The 14,735-nt window shown below is 38.6% G+C and overlaps 1 protein-coding gene across 1 annotated transcript in view; it reads right to left on the bottom strand.

Annotated features, from left to right (window-relative positions):
• The window catches only part of LOC136059061 (cadherin-6), a 98,427-nt gene that overhangs the window by 47,818 nt on the left and 35,874 nt on the right, over positions 1-14,735 (bottom strand). The window contains exon 2 of the mRNA XM_065752958.1: positions 1,386-1,745. Within this exon, the coding sequence (XP_065609030.1) occupies positions 1,386-1,613 (228 nt within the window). The 5' untranslated portion in view covers positions 1,614-1,745. The remainder of the gene's footprint in view (positions 1-1,385; positions 1,746-14,735) is intronic.

The following is a 14,735-nucleotide window of genomic DNA, read 5'->3' as shown; positions in this document are numbered from 1 at the left end:
TGAGTTCTATCCTCTACCCCCATTTGATTTCTGCTCCCCCCGTTCCATATTGCTTCCTATTTGTTAAGTTTCTTCTCCGCCTACCTATGCCTTTCTAGTTCTCCTCTCTTACTCTCCTCTGGCTTTTTTTTCTTACTCTCTTATCTTCCCTTCTGTTTCTCTCTGAGGACTCTCTGCCTTTGGCATTTTCCTGTAGATTGGGTTCAGTGGTATTCTTCATGAATGCTGATTATCTTGGTTGGAGCTCTATGAGTATTACACCAGCTGAGTAGCTCTTCATTTGAATCGTGCCTTACAGCCATTTAGTGGGAAAGGATTGTCACATCCAACTTTGAGTGACAGCTGATTGGCAGGCAAGAAAAGCAGCCACCATCTCTCATGGGAATGCTCAGAAGCTTGTAGAGGGAGATAAAATGTCAAACCACTGTGATCTGCAGCCTCTGCTGAGGGGACTGAAAGATCAAGATAGATCACACACAATCCCATTTGAGTTTGGAAAACTAAGCTATATTGTTTTTACTTTGAATGTCATTAGCAATAGCATAATTTCTGCATTCTGCATGAGAGACTCCTATAGATGATGACACCTTGGGCAGTGTAGGCTCCCTCTAAATAAACCACAAATGCATTAGCTCTGCAGTTTATGTAAGAATTGTTACCTACATAAGGGACTGCCACTCAGGGAGGTGGATATTCTCAGAATTGAAGTGCAATTTTTTATTTTTACAGATCTTTAACTGTTGGCATGCTTTGAGCTTAGAATGTTTCAACTGATTGTTACTTAGCACACAAGCACAGTGTTCTTCAACTTTTTGTAATAGCATGGCATGTGTATTATGGTCATATCACAGAGCCTTCAGTGGCACCATAAAACCTTATTATAAAATGGTTGCAGGACTGGTATTTGCAGTGGAGAGTAAGCAATGAAATGGCTGCCTTCTGTGGGATAGGGAAAATCCTTGCTAAAGTATATAAAGTATAGAGTCTGTGAATTTTAAATATCTTGGACTATACCCTCTTCAAGTATATGTAGTTTGACTCTATGCAGTTAATGAACATGAAGGGAAACCATAAATTTTAAAGATAAAAGCTGGACTAGACTGTTCTATAAGTGAGCTGCATCATTTCCATTTAAAAAAAAAAACACAAACTAAAACCCAAAAGCTTTTGAAGTTTGGGCATAATTGGCCACAGGACTTGCAAGTTAAACTAGGAACTCTTTGTTGTTGATTGCAATTTGAAGCTGAAGTATACTAACCCTTCTGCTGAATTACTCCTCAGCAGGGCAGAAGGAATGAGAACTGTAGCAGGCATCATTCTTACCTACTTGATACTGCTGGCTATCTAATTCTTCTAAACTTGAAGCATATCTGAAAGAATCTTACCTTACCAACGTATTGATAGTCAGTTCCTGTATATTCCTCCAATAAAAAGAATTGATTCCACATCCAACTCCTTTTGGAACGACTGAGGTCTCCCCTGCTGTTTCCAGACAATACCAAAACCTTTTCCTTCTCTGGAAAGCCACTAGTCCTTTTGGACAACAAAGTTAAGAAGCTTTGGTGGGGCTGGCCAGCCCAAAACAGCAGCCAGAAGCAATGGTAAGTTCTCATCACGGCAACGAGAGAAGATCTAAACAGCAGCTCTCTTTTTTTCTTGTCCTCTAGCTAACCTATTTTACTGCATTGAATCCAATCTCATGCCGTCTTCGTTCTTTAAGTAGTCTTTGCAGTCTCAGAGGGACTCTGAAAAGAAAAATAGTAGTGTTTTAAGTATTTTTCAAAGGTATTAACAATCATCATTACAGCAAATAAATCCAAAAATTAGAAGAACGATCAAAATTTGGAAGAGATTGTGCAAGCAGTTAGTACTGATGTGTTTTGGTGTTGGTATTTTTTCTTCACCTCCATTTACTTTCATTCGTGAACTAAAGCAAACAAAGCATTTATATTTTTACAGCCTGGGCTTTGTGATATAGCTGATTAATTTTTTACTGTGATTCTTGATGTCATTACTTTACTACGTTGAAGAAGGATTAGCAAGAGTGTGTGATGTCATCTCAAGGACATCCAGGCTCTTCAGTCCATAACTATAGCAACTGAAATTTCCAGGATTTTACCTTCAAATTTAAGGGATGTTGCATTTCCCTTCATTTCAAGGGTCAAGTAAACAGGTTAGTGAGATAAATATGTGGATTTCCAATATCTCCATCCCTCTGGACTTGTTTTCCACTGTGAAGTTAAGTGGAAATCTTTGTTTTCTTTTTTACCTGTTGCCTGAGTTATGTGCTGAGTTTTGAAACTTTAAATGAATAGTTATATATGTAAATATTTTTTATTAATTAAAAAATATAGCAGCCATCTAGCTCATCTCTGCCTTTTGGCTCTTACTAGCTACTGCTTCCTATTTTTAATATTAACTATCTATGCACCTTCAAAATAATTATGAAAATGATCTCTATCTCTGAAGACTGCATGACTTTCATCATGGAAAACACCACGCATTCAGTACTACAGCGTGTTAGTGACATTTCTTCTGTTTTAAGAAAGCTTTTATTAAGTAAGGAGAAATGATATAAGAACTGCATGCCTAATGAACAGCTTTGGAACAATTTGTAATCTAAAGAAATTAGAATTAGTTGACAGGAAAAATCCACAATATGTAAGAATATTTTTCATAAGCATTTTGTTCATTTTTTTCTTGTTTAGATCAAACAGATATAAGTTTATTTGCTTGATTTTCATTTTGTTTTGCACAGATGCTTTTTGGAGAAGTTATTTTTGTTCAATATTCTTACCAGAAGCTATAAATCATTCTGAACCAGCTCAAAATTCAACACGGCAGCTCTGTATTTGTAAATAAAATTGTTGAATGGTAATCTGACTTCATAGTAAATCCAAGGGAGATTTTATTTTCTAGACATTTCATACATCAATATTTGGATCAGATTGTACATGGATAATTTTTTCTCCATATTTTGTATTCTTTTAAGGTGTAAATTAGGCAGAATTTAACATCTGAGGTACACTGATGTGGTTAGAATACTTCCCAATGCCTTGTGTTAGCTATTCCTTTGGTTGTCACTGTTCTTAGTAATAAATTGTATAAAATAACCTCAAGTCTCTTACAGTTCCTCTTAGTAAATAATTTTCTATATTAAAGAAAGCACTTCCCTTTTAGGTGGATGGTAGGTAATGGAAAAGGGCTGTTCAAGCTGTATCATTTTACAGCTTCACTATGTAAAATACCATGAAAAGGTATCTTCTGGGTGAGGAGGAGCTAGCTTTTTAACGTTAAGAGGAAGAGTGGAAAAGGTACAATTAATTCTTAAGTAGTGTTATTTCCTCTTGAGAAAAGGGAAGATTCCTAGTTAGCTCTCATTAACATCACTAAACCTTCTGTAGGCAAAAACACCTCTATCCTGCAGGGCTTGGGAGATATGCCAATGTAAGGCTTTGAGTGCTGTGAGGCAGACTCAGACCCCTGTAGGTTTACACCCATCTGAACTTGCAGACATACAGGAGACACAGGCCAACTGCCCACAGCAAGATGGCCCTCACAGGAGAGGGGGAAGGTGAGAGGACCAGAGAAAAACAAATGTAAGTAGACTTGATGGAAGTATTCAGTAGATTTGGGCACCAGACAAGAGAGAGCTGAGGTGGCTTTAGCTTTCTTCCAGTTTTTATGGCATCTGTTATCTTCCTCCTATGCCCATCTGACTTGCTTAGACTCTCATTTATGGCTCTGCCAACATCCCTCCTTGTAACCTCTCAGCTGAGTCTTTTCTGGTGGGCATGCACTCTGATGAGGCGCATGAGGGGAGGTGATGTTGTGCATGGTATTTCTGACTCCCACGCTATCGCCCATCTGCTCTGCAGGGAGGCTGCTGCCTTCCCTGGGTGAGTTAATGAGTGCTGTAGGCAGCTGCAGCCCTGGCTAGCTTCCCTTTAACTGCATACCCATTGTGAAGCGAGCTTGGAGTGAAGATGGGAAAAGGCGGGAGAACTAATTTCTGGCTGTGTGCATATGGTTCACCTTGCTGAGGAGGAATGATCTGGAGTAAGAAGTACAGTGTATGAGCAAACCTATTATTTTGTTTATTAGTGAAGTCTGCATGGTATAAGGGAGTGAAAATCATCACTCCACAGGCTCCACCAGTGCTCATCTCATTGCCCCCCCAGCCAAATCCCACAGTGAGCTTGTGTACCTCTGCTCCTGTACTTAATGTTTCCTGAGCAGTGCTGCCTGGATCAAAACTACCTGACAGGATTTGTGCCAGCCTCTTAAAGGGTCAGTCCTTCAAATGCCAATTGCCAGGAAACAATTATTCCTACAGGGGAATTTTCTGCACTTGAAGTCAGCTATATTTCACAGCTGTGATGTCATGGGAGAGGTTTTATAGTGGCTCATGTTGAAATATAGCTCATGAGGATGATATCATAGCTGTGAAATACAGCCTTTTATTCCTCTTTGCAGAGATGTGTCCAAAAAGCTAAAATAAGGGCATGATCCTGTAAATGTCTCCCTTGACTGGGTGGTCTCAGCACAGAGGCTGAGCAGCTAAGCCCCAGTGAATTCTGTGTGCATGGCAAGACAGCAGACGTGTTTTTACAGGCCTTGCTTTGAGTGTGCAATTGAGATGAGCGCCAACTGAAGCACAGAGTATCTTTGCCCTCTAAGTGCTGGAGACTGTTTTATGGGTCTCAGGGATAAATATAGTGAAGTGAATGAAAAGAACAGAAGCAATGTATTCTGAGCTGAGCCTTTAGTAAAGAGTTAGCTCCTTGTCTCTTAAATGGCATTTTGTGCTTTTGTTTCAGTATCTCATACTGCGGAGAGGTCTCTGCAATGTAGTAGCTCCTCTCTTGTCTCTGTGCTTACTCTTTTTTTTAATTTCAAAATAAGTCATTCATCAGGGATGCTTCTTTTTCTCCTTTAATTGGAAGAGTGAAAATATAATTGATGGGATGTTTCCCTTGGTCCCCACCAAAGGATAGGGACTAAAATTTGTGTTTTCTTCGCATCATCCAAAGACAGGCAAGAGTACTTTAAACATTTCACTTTTCTTAACCCTCAGCTGGTCATCTGGTTGGGGAACGCACTGCGTTAATCAACTGAAATGTCAAGAGTGAAAAACGATTTCACTGTATAACGTTCTCAGACAGCTGGCTTAGCTCTGTCAGCTCGAATACGTATCAAATTTGGGATTTTTATGGGAGAAGAAGGAATCTGCACACTCAAACTTAAAAAAAAAAAAAAAAAAAAAGAAAACCCAGTCTAACTTTAGGTATGATGATTGTTAACATAAAAGCAGTGTCACTCGCAGCGAAAGAACTGTCTTTGGTGTGACAATCCGAAGATTTAAAGTTCATGTCCATGTCTCTTTGAAGGATCAAAACCTCAGACAATTGCTTAATCACTCTAAATATCAACTTATTTAAAAATTGTTTCCCCTAGGTGATGATATTTGTAGTCAACATTTCTGTTCACCCTTTCCCCCAGTATCTCATTAATGTAGATGTCTTCATGTCACTGATGTGAGAATTCAGTGTGGTTTTACACTCTTCCTGAGAAATACTTCATTACTTCAATGATTGATCAATGAGAAAATGTATCCATTGGGGTTTCTCTGATGCATCAGGGAGCACTGTCCTGGAAATGGTGTTCCAGCACAGTGACAACCACTAAGTGCAGGTTCTTGATATTGGGAATGACAAAGAGGATTCCACCACCACTCAGGTTGTGTTGCTCATCCTATGTGGTGGTTAAATAAACCAGACCAGCAAAGAGCCTTCCCCTCAGAGGCATCAGTAAGGAGAGAGAAAATATTTTTTCATTCTGATAGTATTTCCCCCTCAATAGACTCTCAAAGGAATATGACTCATGAATTGTTATTGAACCAAGACTTGAAAATTATTTCTTTTTTGGATTCCATGCATTCAGTTGTTTCTGTATATGTATATACGTCAGGCATTATAGGCTGCTGATGATTAGATTTTAAGTATCCTTTTAATGTGTCAATAATCATGAGTCTCTTAAATTTTTGACATAACCTTCATTCAAATTTGTGCTGGTGCAATTGATCTTTTATTCCCTATTCATCTAAGTATAGTTTCATTGTTTGAGAGTTAGGTACAAAGCTGTAGACGTTAGGAATAAGGTCCATTAGTCCATGTGATTTAGCACTGATTGTATTCAAGAACTGATAATTTACTGCTGTTCTCACATGAAGAGTGAGTGAGGAGTAGGAAGTTAATAGATGATGTGACTTAGTAACTTAGAGAACAGAGTATGGGGAATGATACATATATGCCCTGCGATGTTAACTACATATCCCCATATACGTTAACTGCAGATGTGAATATTCAGATAAGATTTATTTATTCAGTTATTTATGTTGTGAGTGGTGGGGGAGGGGGAAAGCTGTATCTGTCCTCATTGATATTCAGTTACTGAGGGGAAAATAAACACAAAGGCAGAAAATAGACCTGCTGTTTTATTCGAGTAGTATTACACAATGAATATTCTGGCATATGTGCTTCTACTGGCACAAAATCAAACTTGTTTTCTGGTTGGGGTGAAAAAGTGTAGACTGGTCCTCTGGCTTCATTGACAGCTGTGTTGTGTCTACCAGTGATATGAAGTGTCTACCAGTACTCTGATGCTGACATCAGGTACAAGTGTTCAATTTGTCAAACTTTTCCGAGAGAGAAGGAATCAACATTTCATTGTCAAAGCCTGAGGAATGACGGGTGGGGAAAGCACTGATGGGGGGAAGGAGAATGTACAGATATTGATTCCTAGTTTTACTGCATAAGCTGTGGTGGGCTGCGCTTTGGAAGGAGGCATGCTAGGTGAGGATCCGGTGATTATTTATTTAGATTTTACCTTGTTGCAAAGCCATGTCAAAGAAGCAATATCCCAGTCCCTAAAATAATCTGAGCAACCCAGAGGAGCCAGGACCTCAAGCTGTCCTTGGGGCTATCCTCACAATGACAAAATATACAGTTCTGCTACCCCGCAGGAAAAATTGCAAGAAGAGGATTAAGACTGTAAAGAAAATCTGCAAAAAAAAAAAATTACTTTCTCATCATGGGGGTAAAGGTTAAAGTAGCAATCACTACACAAAGGAAACAAAGTATTCCGTTTAACCTAAAAAAATAAAATAAAAGCTTCCACGTTTCTCACATTCATTTATTTCCAATGTAGTATTCATGTATTCAAATATATCATATTGATACGTTTTCATATATAGTAAAGAAAGTAAAGAATTCCTTGCTGGATATTTTCAGTAATAGCTGTTTCATGTACTCAGAAGCTGTAACACTGCAGACTTGTCCATAATTGACTTGGACTTAAAAAGCGGTTGAGTTTGAGCTTACTTTACAATTATGTTTCTCTTATGACCAGTAAGATCTGAAAGTCTCAAGTGTAAATTAGCTTTTACTGCTCTGAAACCCAAATGTCCTTTTTCCTTCATTCTCCATGAGGCATTCCTTTGCAAATATCACTCATAAACAGAAAAGACTTATTTTGCAGACTAAAGACAGCTGATGAAATATTAATTTTCTGATATTCCCTTTTTTAATATCTTTGTTATATAAACATATGCCCTAGTGATCATTTCTGAATACACCTCTGAAATACCAAACAGAACATAGACAAGAGGGAATTCAAACTGAAAGATATGTGGTTTTAAACCATAGGTTCTTTCTGAAGACATGGAGTACACAGTGTAATTGCAGTCAGCAGTGGTTGATTATAGTGTCTTTGAAAGCCATTTTTTATTCAGTTCTCTCAGCAGGAAAAAAGGCCCAGAACTATAAAAATAACTGAAAGCAGCAGAAATGTTAAGATAACTACTACCTGAATCCTGCATTGGGATCTATTAACATGGCACTCTGGCATAATGTGATTGCTTTAATCCCACTGAACCAGAATGCACGCAAACATCAGCCTTCACAAGAGCATAAACCAACAAAATAGGCAAAGTGAGAGGAAAATCTCTCTCGATAGTGCCTCAGTGGTAGTGACAACAGGTGACTGTATGACTTTATTCGGTAGCTGGTGATTGGACTGATGATGGGGTTTGTCTGCTTCCAGATAGTTTGAATTTTTTTTTCTTACCTGCCATTTGAAAAGAGCCTTAGTGTCGTCTTGTTTCAGAATTGCCAAATATAAGTCTCTGTATTTAGAAATACTGGAAGCATATCTTTCATCCGCTGTGCATAAACAGTCTCAAAGAACAAGACAGGGATGTCACAGAATAAGAAATCTTATTTTTTCCATTGTATGGATGCACTAAGTGACTAATCTTTGGTCACTCAAGAATATAAAAGTCCTGCAGCTGGGTTGGGGTAATTACAAATATCAGTACAGACTAGAGATCAGTTCACTGAGAAACCCTGCAGAGATAGACCAAGGGGTTACTGGTGGATGAAAAATCAGACTCAAGCTGGCAATGTGTGCTTTCAGCTCACAAAGTCAGTTGTACTGTGGGACAAATAAAAAGAAGCTTTCCCATCAAGGTGAGGGAGGTGACTGTCTCCTTCTGGTCTACTCTCATGAGGCATCACATGGAGTACTGTGTCCAGACTGTTGGGGTGGGTCTAGAGAAGACCATAAAAATGATCAGAGGGTTGGAGCACCTCTCCTACGAAGACAGGCTCAGAGATCTGGGCTTGTTCAGCATGGAGAAGAGAAGTATTATCAAATGTTTTTAATAAACCTAGTAATCCCTAACATTATTTTTTTTCCCCAGGATAGGGAAATCAGCAGATTATTTAAAACAGGAGTTCTATAAAAGATAATGCCACTCTACCTCATTTGATTCCCGAAAAGAAGCTCAGTTCTCCTACCTAGAGAGGAAGGCTATTGGGTGCCTAAGTTACAGTGTTTTGTCTCTTCACTGGAAAAAAAAAAAAGCTGTTATCATCTGAATATCTCTCCTGTTTCTTTCTAGATTCCGGTAAGTTGAAAGTCTCACAGACAAGCTCTGAGATCAATGACTATTGAGGCATTTCTTAAAGAAAAGATAAAGCTATTTAAAACAAGAGTCTATTCTTATAAAAGTATGAGATGCTACCACCAAACAATCTCTGTGACGGGAACCTTCAGAGTGCATTAAAGAAATCTTGGTCAGCTTCTCCCTGAAAATCACGACTTCCTTAAGGTAGATGCAATGTTCTGTTTTGCTTTTTCTATCCCTTTTCAAACCACCGTTAGGCACCTACGCCCATGCCATCAGAGGCATGCATAAGCATAAACAATACAGAACCACAGAAGAACAGATTCTTTCTGTGCTGATCAGCAATTACTCAAAGCAACATGTCCGTGGTACTCTTCAAATACAAGAAAAAAGCCTGGGCTTGCAGCTCTTTTTGTAGCATTGCAGTTTTCCCTGAAGTATTGTAGTGTGACAGTGAAGGCAGAGGCTGTTCTGCCACATGTGTAGCCAGGAGTAGAACAAAGAAGGAGATAAGATATTTTCAGCAGGCACCAGCATATTGTTCTATCAAAGATTCACTATTTTGGCAGTAGTAATTAGATAGTTCAATGACAGACACAAATGGAAGAAAATTCTCTGAAAGGAATATTTTGGTTGTGCTTCGGGCACTGTGTATTGTTGTAAAACGTAATCTTAATCCCAAAGGTCTCATTTGTTTCCTACAGAGGAGGCTGATAGACAGATATCAAGATTATTATAGTAAACAGTATAATTAAGGGCAAACAGGTAAACAGAGTTCACCTGATTCTAACCTAGACATATTAGAGTTTATACTTTTTGCATAGTGAAAAGGGATTATTTATTTTAAATTTTCAGCCATCCGTAAATTCATACTTCTAGGAAAGCCGCAATCCCACATTTGACTGCTGGTGTCTTTTATTTATTTATTTATTTATTTTGAGTGACCCTCATCTCTTCTGCTTGCCTTTTGAAGTTCTCCCTTAACAAGGACTTCTCTCACCACCCCCACTGCCAGCATGCCCTATTACATCTGTGTAGAGCAAAGCACTTGTCTTTCCTAAGGAGTTTTCCATTCACCAGCTGCTGTTTGCTTGTTTGCTTCTTCTCTGCTAGAGGCTTGATGCTCTCTCTGTTTTCTTGTGCATTTTGACAGTAACATATGGTAACTTCCCACTCTGAACTTAGGTGAAAACAATTAGTAGATGGGGCATAATGTACTGAACCTGAGAAGGGTAGAAACAGCTGAACTTTACTTTGTTTGATAATCAAGGGCTTTCTCATGGACTTTTATGGCTATTTGCCACTAAGAAATGGATACAGACTGCAACCAATCAGAAATTCCTGTAACGCTCAGCATGTTGTGGGCAAGTGAACTCCATTTATGCAAATACACTCCAACGGGAGCAATTAAGAGGGAAATAAGAGGGATGCCCATTAAGACTCATTTCATTACAAATGTGCTATTAAAAGAACTGTAGATTAGTAGGTCATGTCTCTTTTTTGATGAAAGAGTCTTTTATTTCTTTGATCACGATAGTAACAGGCTGTACTAAAAGGCAATGCTTCTTTAAAAGCCTCTTAATGTTGCCCCTATTAACTGTACAGCTTAAAAAGCTGTAGCAAAAGGCAGGAGAGCTAATGTAGGTTTGCAGGCTTTCCTTCTCTCAGATCTCTTGATCCTACTTGGGATCTTATTAAAGAGCCGGGAGATCTTCTCAAGAAGGGTTAGATGAGATGGCAGAGAATGGAAATACCCTTTGTAAGTCCTCCTGAGCTCTCCATGCATCCAGGAAAAAGAAGCTGTGGCACTTAAGAGCACTAAGCTATTTCCTTTTGACTTCAGAGACACTAGCACTGGGTAATCACTGTTACACGGCAATGAGGTGCACCTGCTGTTCATACAGGGTGAATAAATACCATACTATTACAGCAGGGGTAATTGCCACTAGGACTCAGTTATCTAAACAAGTAAATCTTTACTTCCAGTACAGCTTCAAGCCAGAACCATCTACCTTCTATGGTATGGGACAGCTGCATGTGACTTCAGGTGAGGCAAACCTCCCTGTTCCAGTATGTATTTCCAGCCATGGTGACTCATTACTTAACTGAAGTTTTGTGAATACTGAGTGATGTTTTTGAAACTCTTGAAGTTTCTTGAATAGGAAACATGCATACTTGCTTTTCAAATCGCTCATCTGAGAGGTGGCTTTCTTCTCTGAAAGGAGCCTTTTAATAAATCTTTGCTAGTAATTTTGTGTTTCTTAGAATATGGAAACGTATAAAAGAATAACGTTACATTTATTATTATTGAAAAGCTTCTGAAGTATTTAATAATGCCACTTATGTCACTCGTTCTTTGAAAAATCTTAATGAGTTGTTTAATTGAGAAAATGCAAGAAATTTGAATCATTTATGTATTTTTTTTTCTCTTGGAGTATACAGCCATGCATACGTACACCAGTCACAAATACCATGCAAGTGATTTACTCCTTTGCTTGTACTGTTGAGTTATTCTCCTCTGAGTGCTGAACCCAATGAGAAAATTCCTTTCGTTTTCAGATCCCTGTATGCGCATTGCTTCTTAAGAGTGAAGAAATCTCTGAAAGATTTTGATCTGCTTTGAAACAATCAGTGTTTGTGGTGGTGGTGAATTCTTTCCAATTGTATGTGGAATCTCTTTGGAGAAGAAGTAGAGTGTGTATTTTTGGAAGCAAGGCTTCTAATGCAATTACTGAAGACATCCCCTTGTGTAATGGAGGCTTCAGTATGGTGCTTTACTTCCAATTTTGTTCCAGCCAGGCTCTTTGCTACTGTTTTCTAGAGAAAGGAGCTGGGAGTCATGCTGCAGCTCTTAAGTACATTGCTAAACAATTATCTGATCGTATACGCAGCAAGCTGCGGATTAGAAACTTCTAGAACAGATCTGCCCTTATGTGTTAGATAACTGAAGGAGCTAATTCTAAATATACAGAACAAGCGATACAAGTGATTGTTTCTGGTCTGGGATTTGGAAGAATATTACTCTCTGTAAGCTACTGAAGACTCTGAAATTGGCCTCTGTTGCTCAGTGAAGCTTTGGTTTTGATTCTGAATTAATCCCATGAAGTAGCCAGGGTTGGTGATAGCCAAGATTGGGGTGGGGAAAGAGGGAGAGGGTGAGGAAAGGGGGGGAGGGTGGGGAAAGCAGTTTGGGAGGAGTATTCCCCTGGGCAGTGAGTGCTGAGGTTAAGTAACTCTAGTAAATATTTAAGTTGATGAACTGAGGCGTCAGTACTGCACTTTTTATCAGAGAAGGGCAAGTCTACTGTTTATCCACTACTGGAAAGACTACTCTTATATGCTTTAAATATTTTCTTAAGCTAAAACTAAACTTCTCTGAATCTCTAATGGAAAGTAGCATACAGAAACAAACGGCTTTGGTCTCATTGAAACTGACGAGATGTTTGTGTCATTGGAGCTAGTGTTTCTGTGTTTTTGGTTTTTTTTCCCTTGCATGTTTCTTAGTTTTGCAACTACTTATTTTGAAAGCTTTTATTCTCATTTTTATTAGAATTTAATACTATCCTCCTCTGAAATCTTAAAATACTGCTTGTACTTTTAGCGCAACACGACTGTTGTCATCTGCGGCTGCTTCCTTAAGGAGAGATAAAAGCCTCCTTCCTGTCAAGGTCACTTAGTTTTGAACCTAAAGTCCTCCCATTTTCTGCTTTCCTTTTTCCTTCTCACCTTTAATTATGGCCAAACTAATGTAAGCTGAAAATTGTCAAACTGCCCTAGAGGCTAACATGAGTGTTTATTCACCTGTTTGAGCTACTCACATAGTTTCAATTACCGAGGAGTTCGATCACTTAAGAATCTGTATTGCATTTATCCTCAGAGTCATTTCATGTGAACTGCAAAGCTATCATTTCTGAATATGGAAATAGAGTAACTGTAAAGACCAGACCTTCAAAGGCTTTTAGAAGCCTAACTCTTACTGCAACCAGGTCAATGGACTGTAAGCCTCTTATCGTACAACATTTTAGCATTTCTTCAAAAGCAGAAGATATTATGGCCACCATAAAATCTGGGTGATTGTCGACAACTGAACATGAATAAACTCACGAGTGCACACATTATCGTTCTCATTTCTCTGTAAGATTTCACATATTTCTACTCAAGTCTCTTCAAGGTAGCTTTTAGTATTTTTCCTTCATATATAGGCCACATTATATTTCTCACCTGCTAGATGGAATACGGTTTCAAAACAAAATCAAAATTACACCAGCAGTTTATTACCTCCATCTACATATTATCTGTTGAATTGATTGTTTTGTGATGAAATCATATCTTTTCAGTTACCTAAGCAATCCACAGAGTATCAGTTTTAAAGGAGAAATTAGATTATCCTTCCTAGTTTAAGCCCTTGCAACTTAGCAACAATGCAGGTGTGAAGCACACGCGCAGGTAATATAGGGGAAGATTACCCTGGAGTTATCTGCCTCTGCTCCCTCTCCATAATCAGTACCCCTTTCTTCTTTCTTTACTGCAGGTTATTTTGCACTGCAGGCTCTAAGAGGACTTATTTTGAGTGTGGGCACTTACAAAGCAGTGGGGATTACCCAAGGTTCAGTCCTTCTATGAAAAAGTACGGTATTTCATTAAACGGGGAATCTGAGGTTTATGATTTTAGATTTCCATTCCTTTCTGTTTATAAATGCCTGAAGTTTGTTGAAAGTGTGATGTGCTGTCATTTAGTACCATCTTTCAAGTGCTGAACTTAAGTGTATGTATACGTGTGTGTATGTATATATATATATCTGTATCTGTGTGCTGTATGCTATCTAAATTGGTAAAGGCTTTAGTAACGCTTTAGTAACACTTTAGTTACCTGTGGGAATTAATTTTGATTTCAGTGCTGAATGGCTAAAGCATTTCTGTGGTGTTAGTATCCAGAATAGGATGGAGACTTAAAACCATAAGCTTCTGTTCCTTGAAATCAAGCGTGGCTCTGTCAGATGTGAATGGAACTGAGCAATGTCAGCTTGAAAGAAAACCTCTGGTGCTTTGAGAAATAAAATCCAACACTTTGATGGCAGTTCATTCGACTGTAACTGGGGAAAAGATCAGCTAAGTAAAGTTTTACTGACGAAAGTGTTTACAGAACAGGTAATTGCTTTGTATGCCTGTTTGGAGGAGAGTGCATGTGTACCAGGGGTGCCAGTTTGAACACAGCCTCTGCAGCCTTGTGTCTCAGGAAACGTGATGCTACCCACAAGCTGCAGATATTGGCTTAACTTAACAGAGGCTGCTTCAGGTCTGAAGCTTGTTTTAATTGAACCTGAACCAATGTCACCTTCCTGCATTAGCTTAACCCAGTGGAAGTGTATGGTTTTACCTTAAATAAATCACTGTAACTGAGCTTGTGGACCAATTAAAAATTAGCAACAGTCTGAAAACCTCAAGCAGACCGAAGAAATTCTGACCACCAACAGTATGCTCCTCAAGGAAAAGAATTTAGGACATAACAACTTGCTGGTATTACTTGGAAGAAATGTGAGTGTAGCAAGACAGAAAGGTATAGGTACCATAAAGTCAGTGATAAACCAACTTGTATTATTAATGAGAATTAGCAATTAAGTAATATGGACAGAATGTCAGTATAAATGTAACAAGACTATGAATGGATGTTTGTTTCATTTTGACTTTGCTGTTGAAACATTAATTAGGCTAACAATGAATTCTAATTGTTGGCGCTGCAGATAAGGTGTGTTCCCTTGTGCCCATA

Source organism: Cyrtonyx montezumae, unplaced genomic scaffold, assembly GCF_038088225.1.
Source record: "Cyrtonyx montezumae isolate F1298 unplaced genomic scaffold, pur_monq_1.0 scaffold_8, whole genome shotgun sequence".
Taxonomy (NCBI): Eukaryota; Metazoa; Chordata; class Aves; order Galliformes; family Odontophoridae; genus Cyrtonyx; species Cyrtonyx montezumae.
The sequence above is the reverse complement of the archived record's forward strand: the minus strand, read 5'-3'. Positions and strand labels throughout refer to the sequence as shown.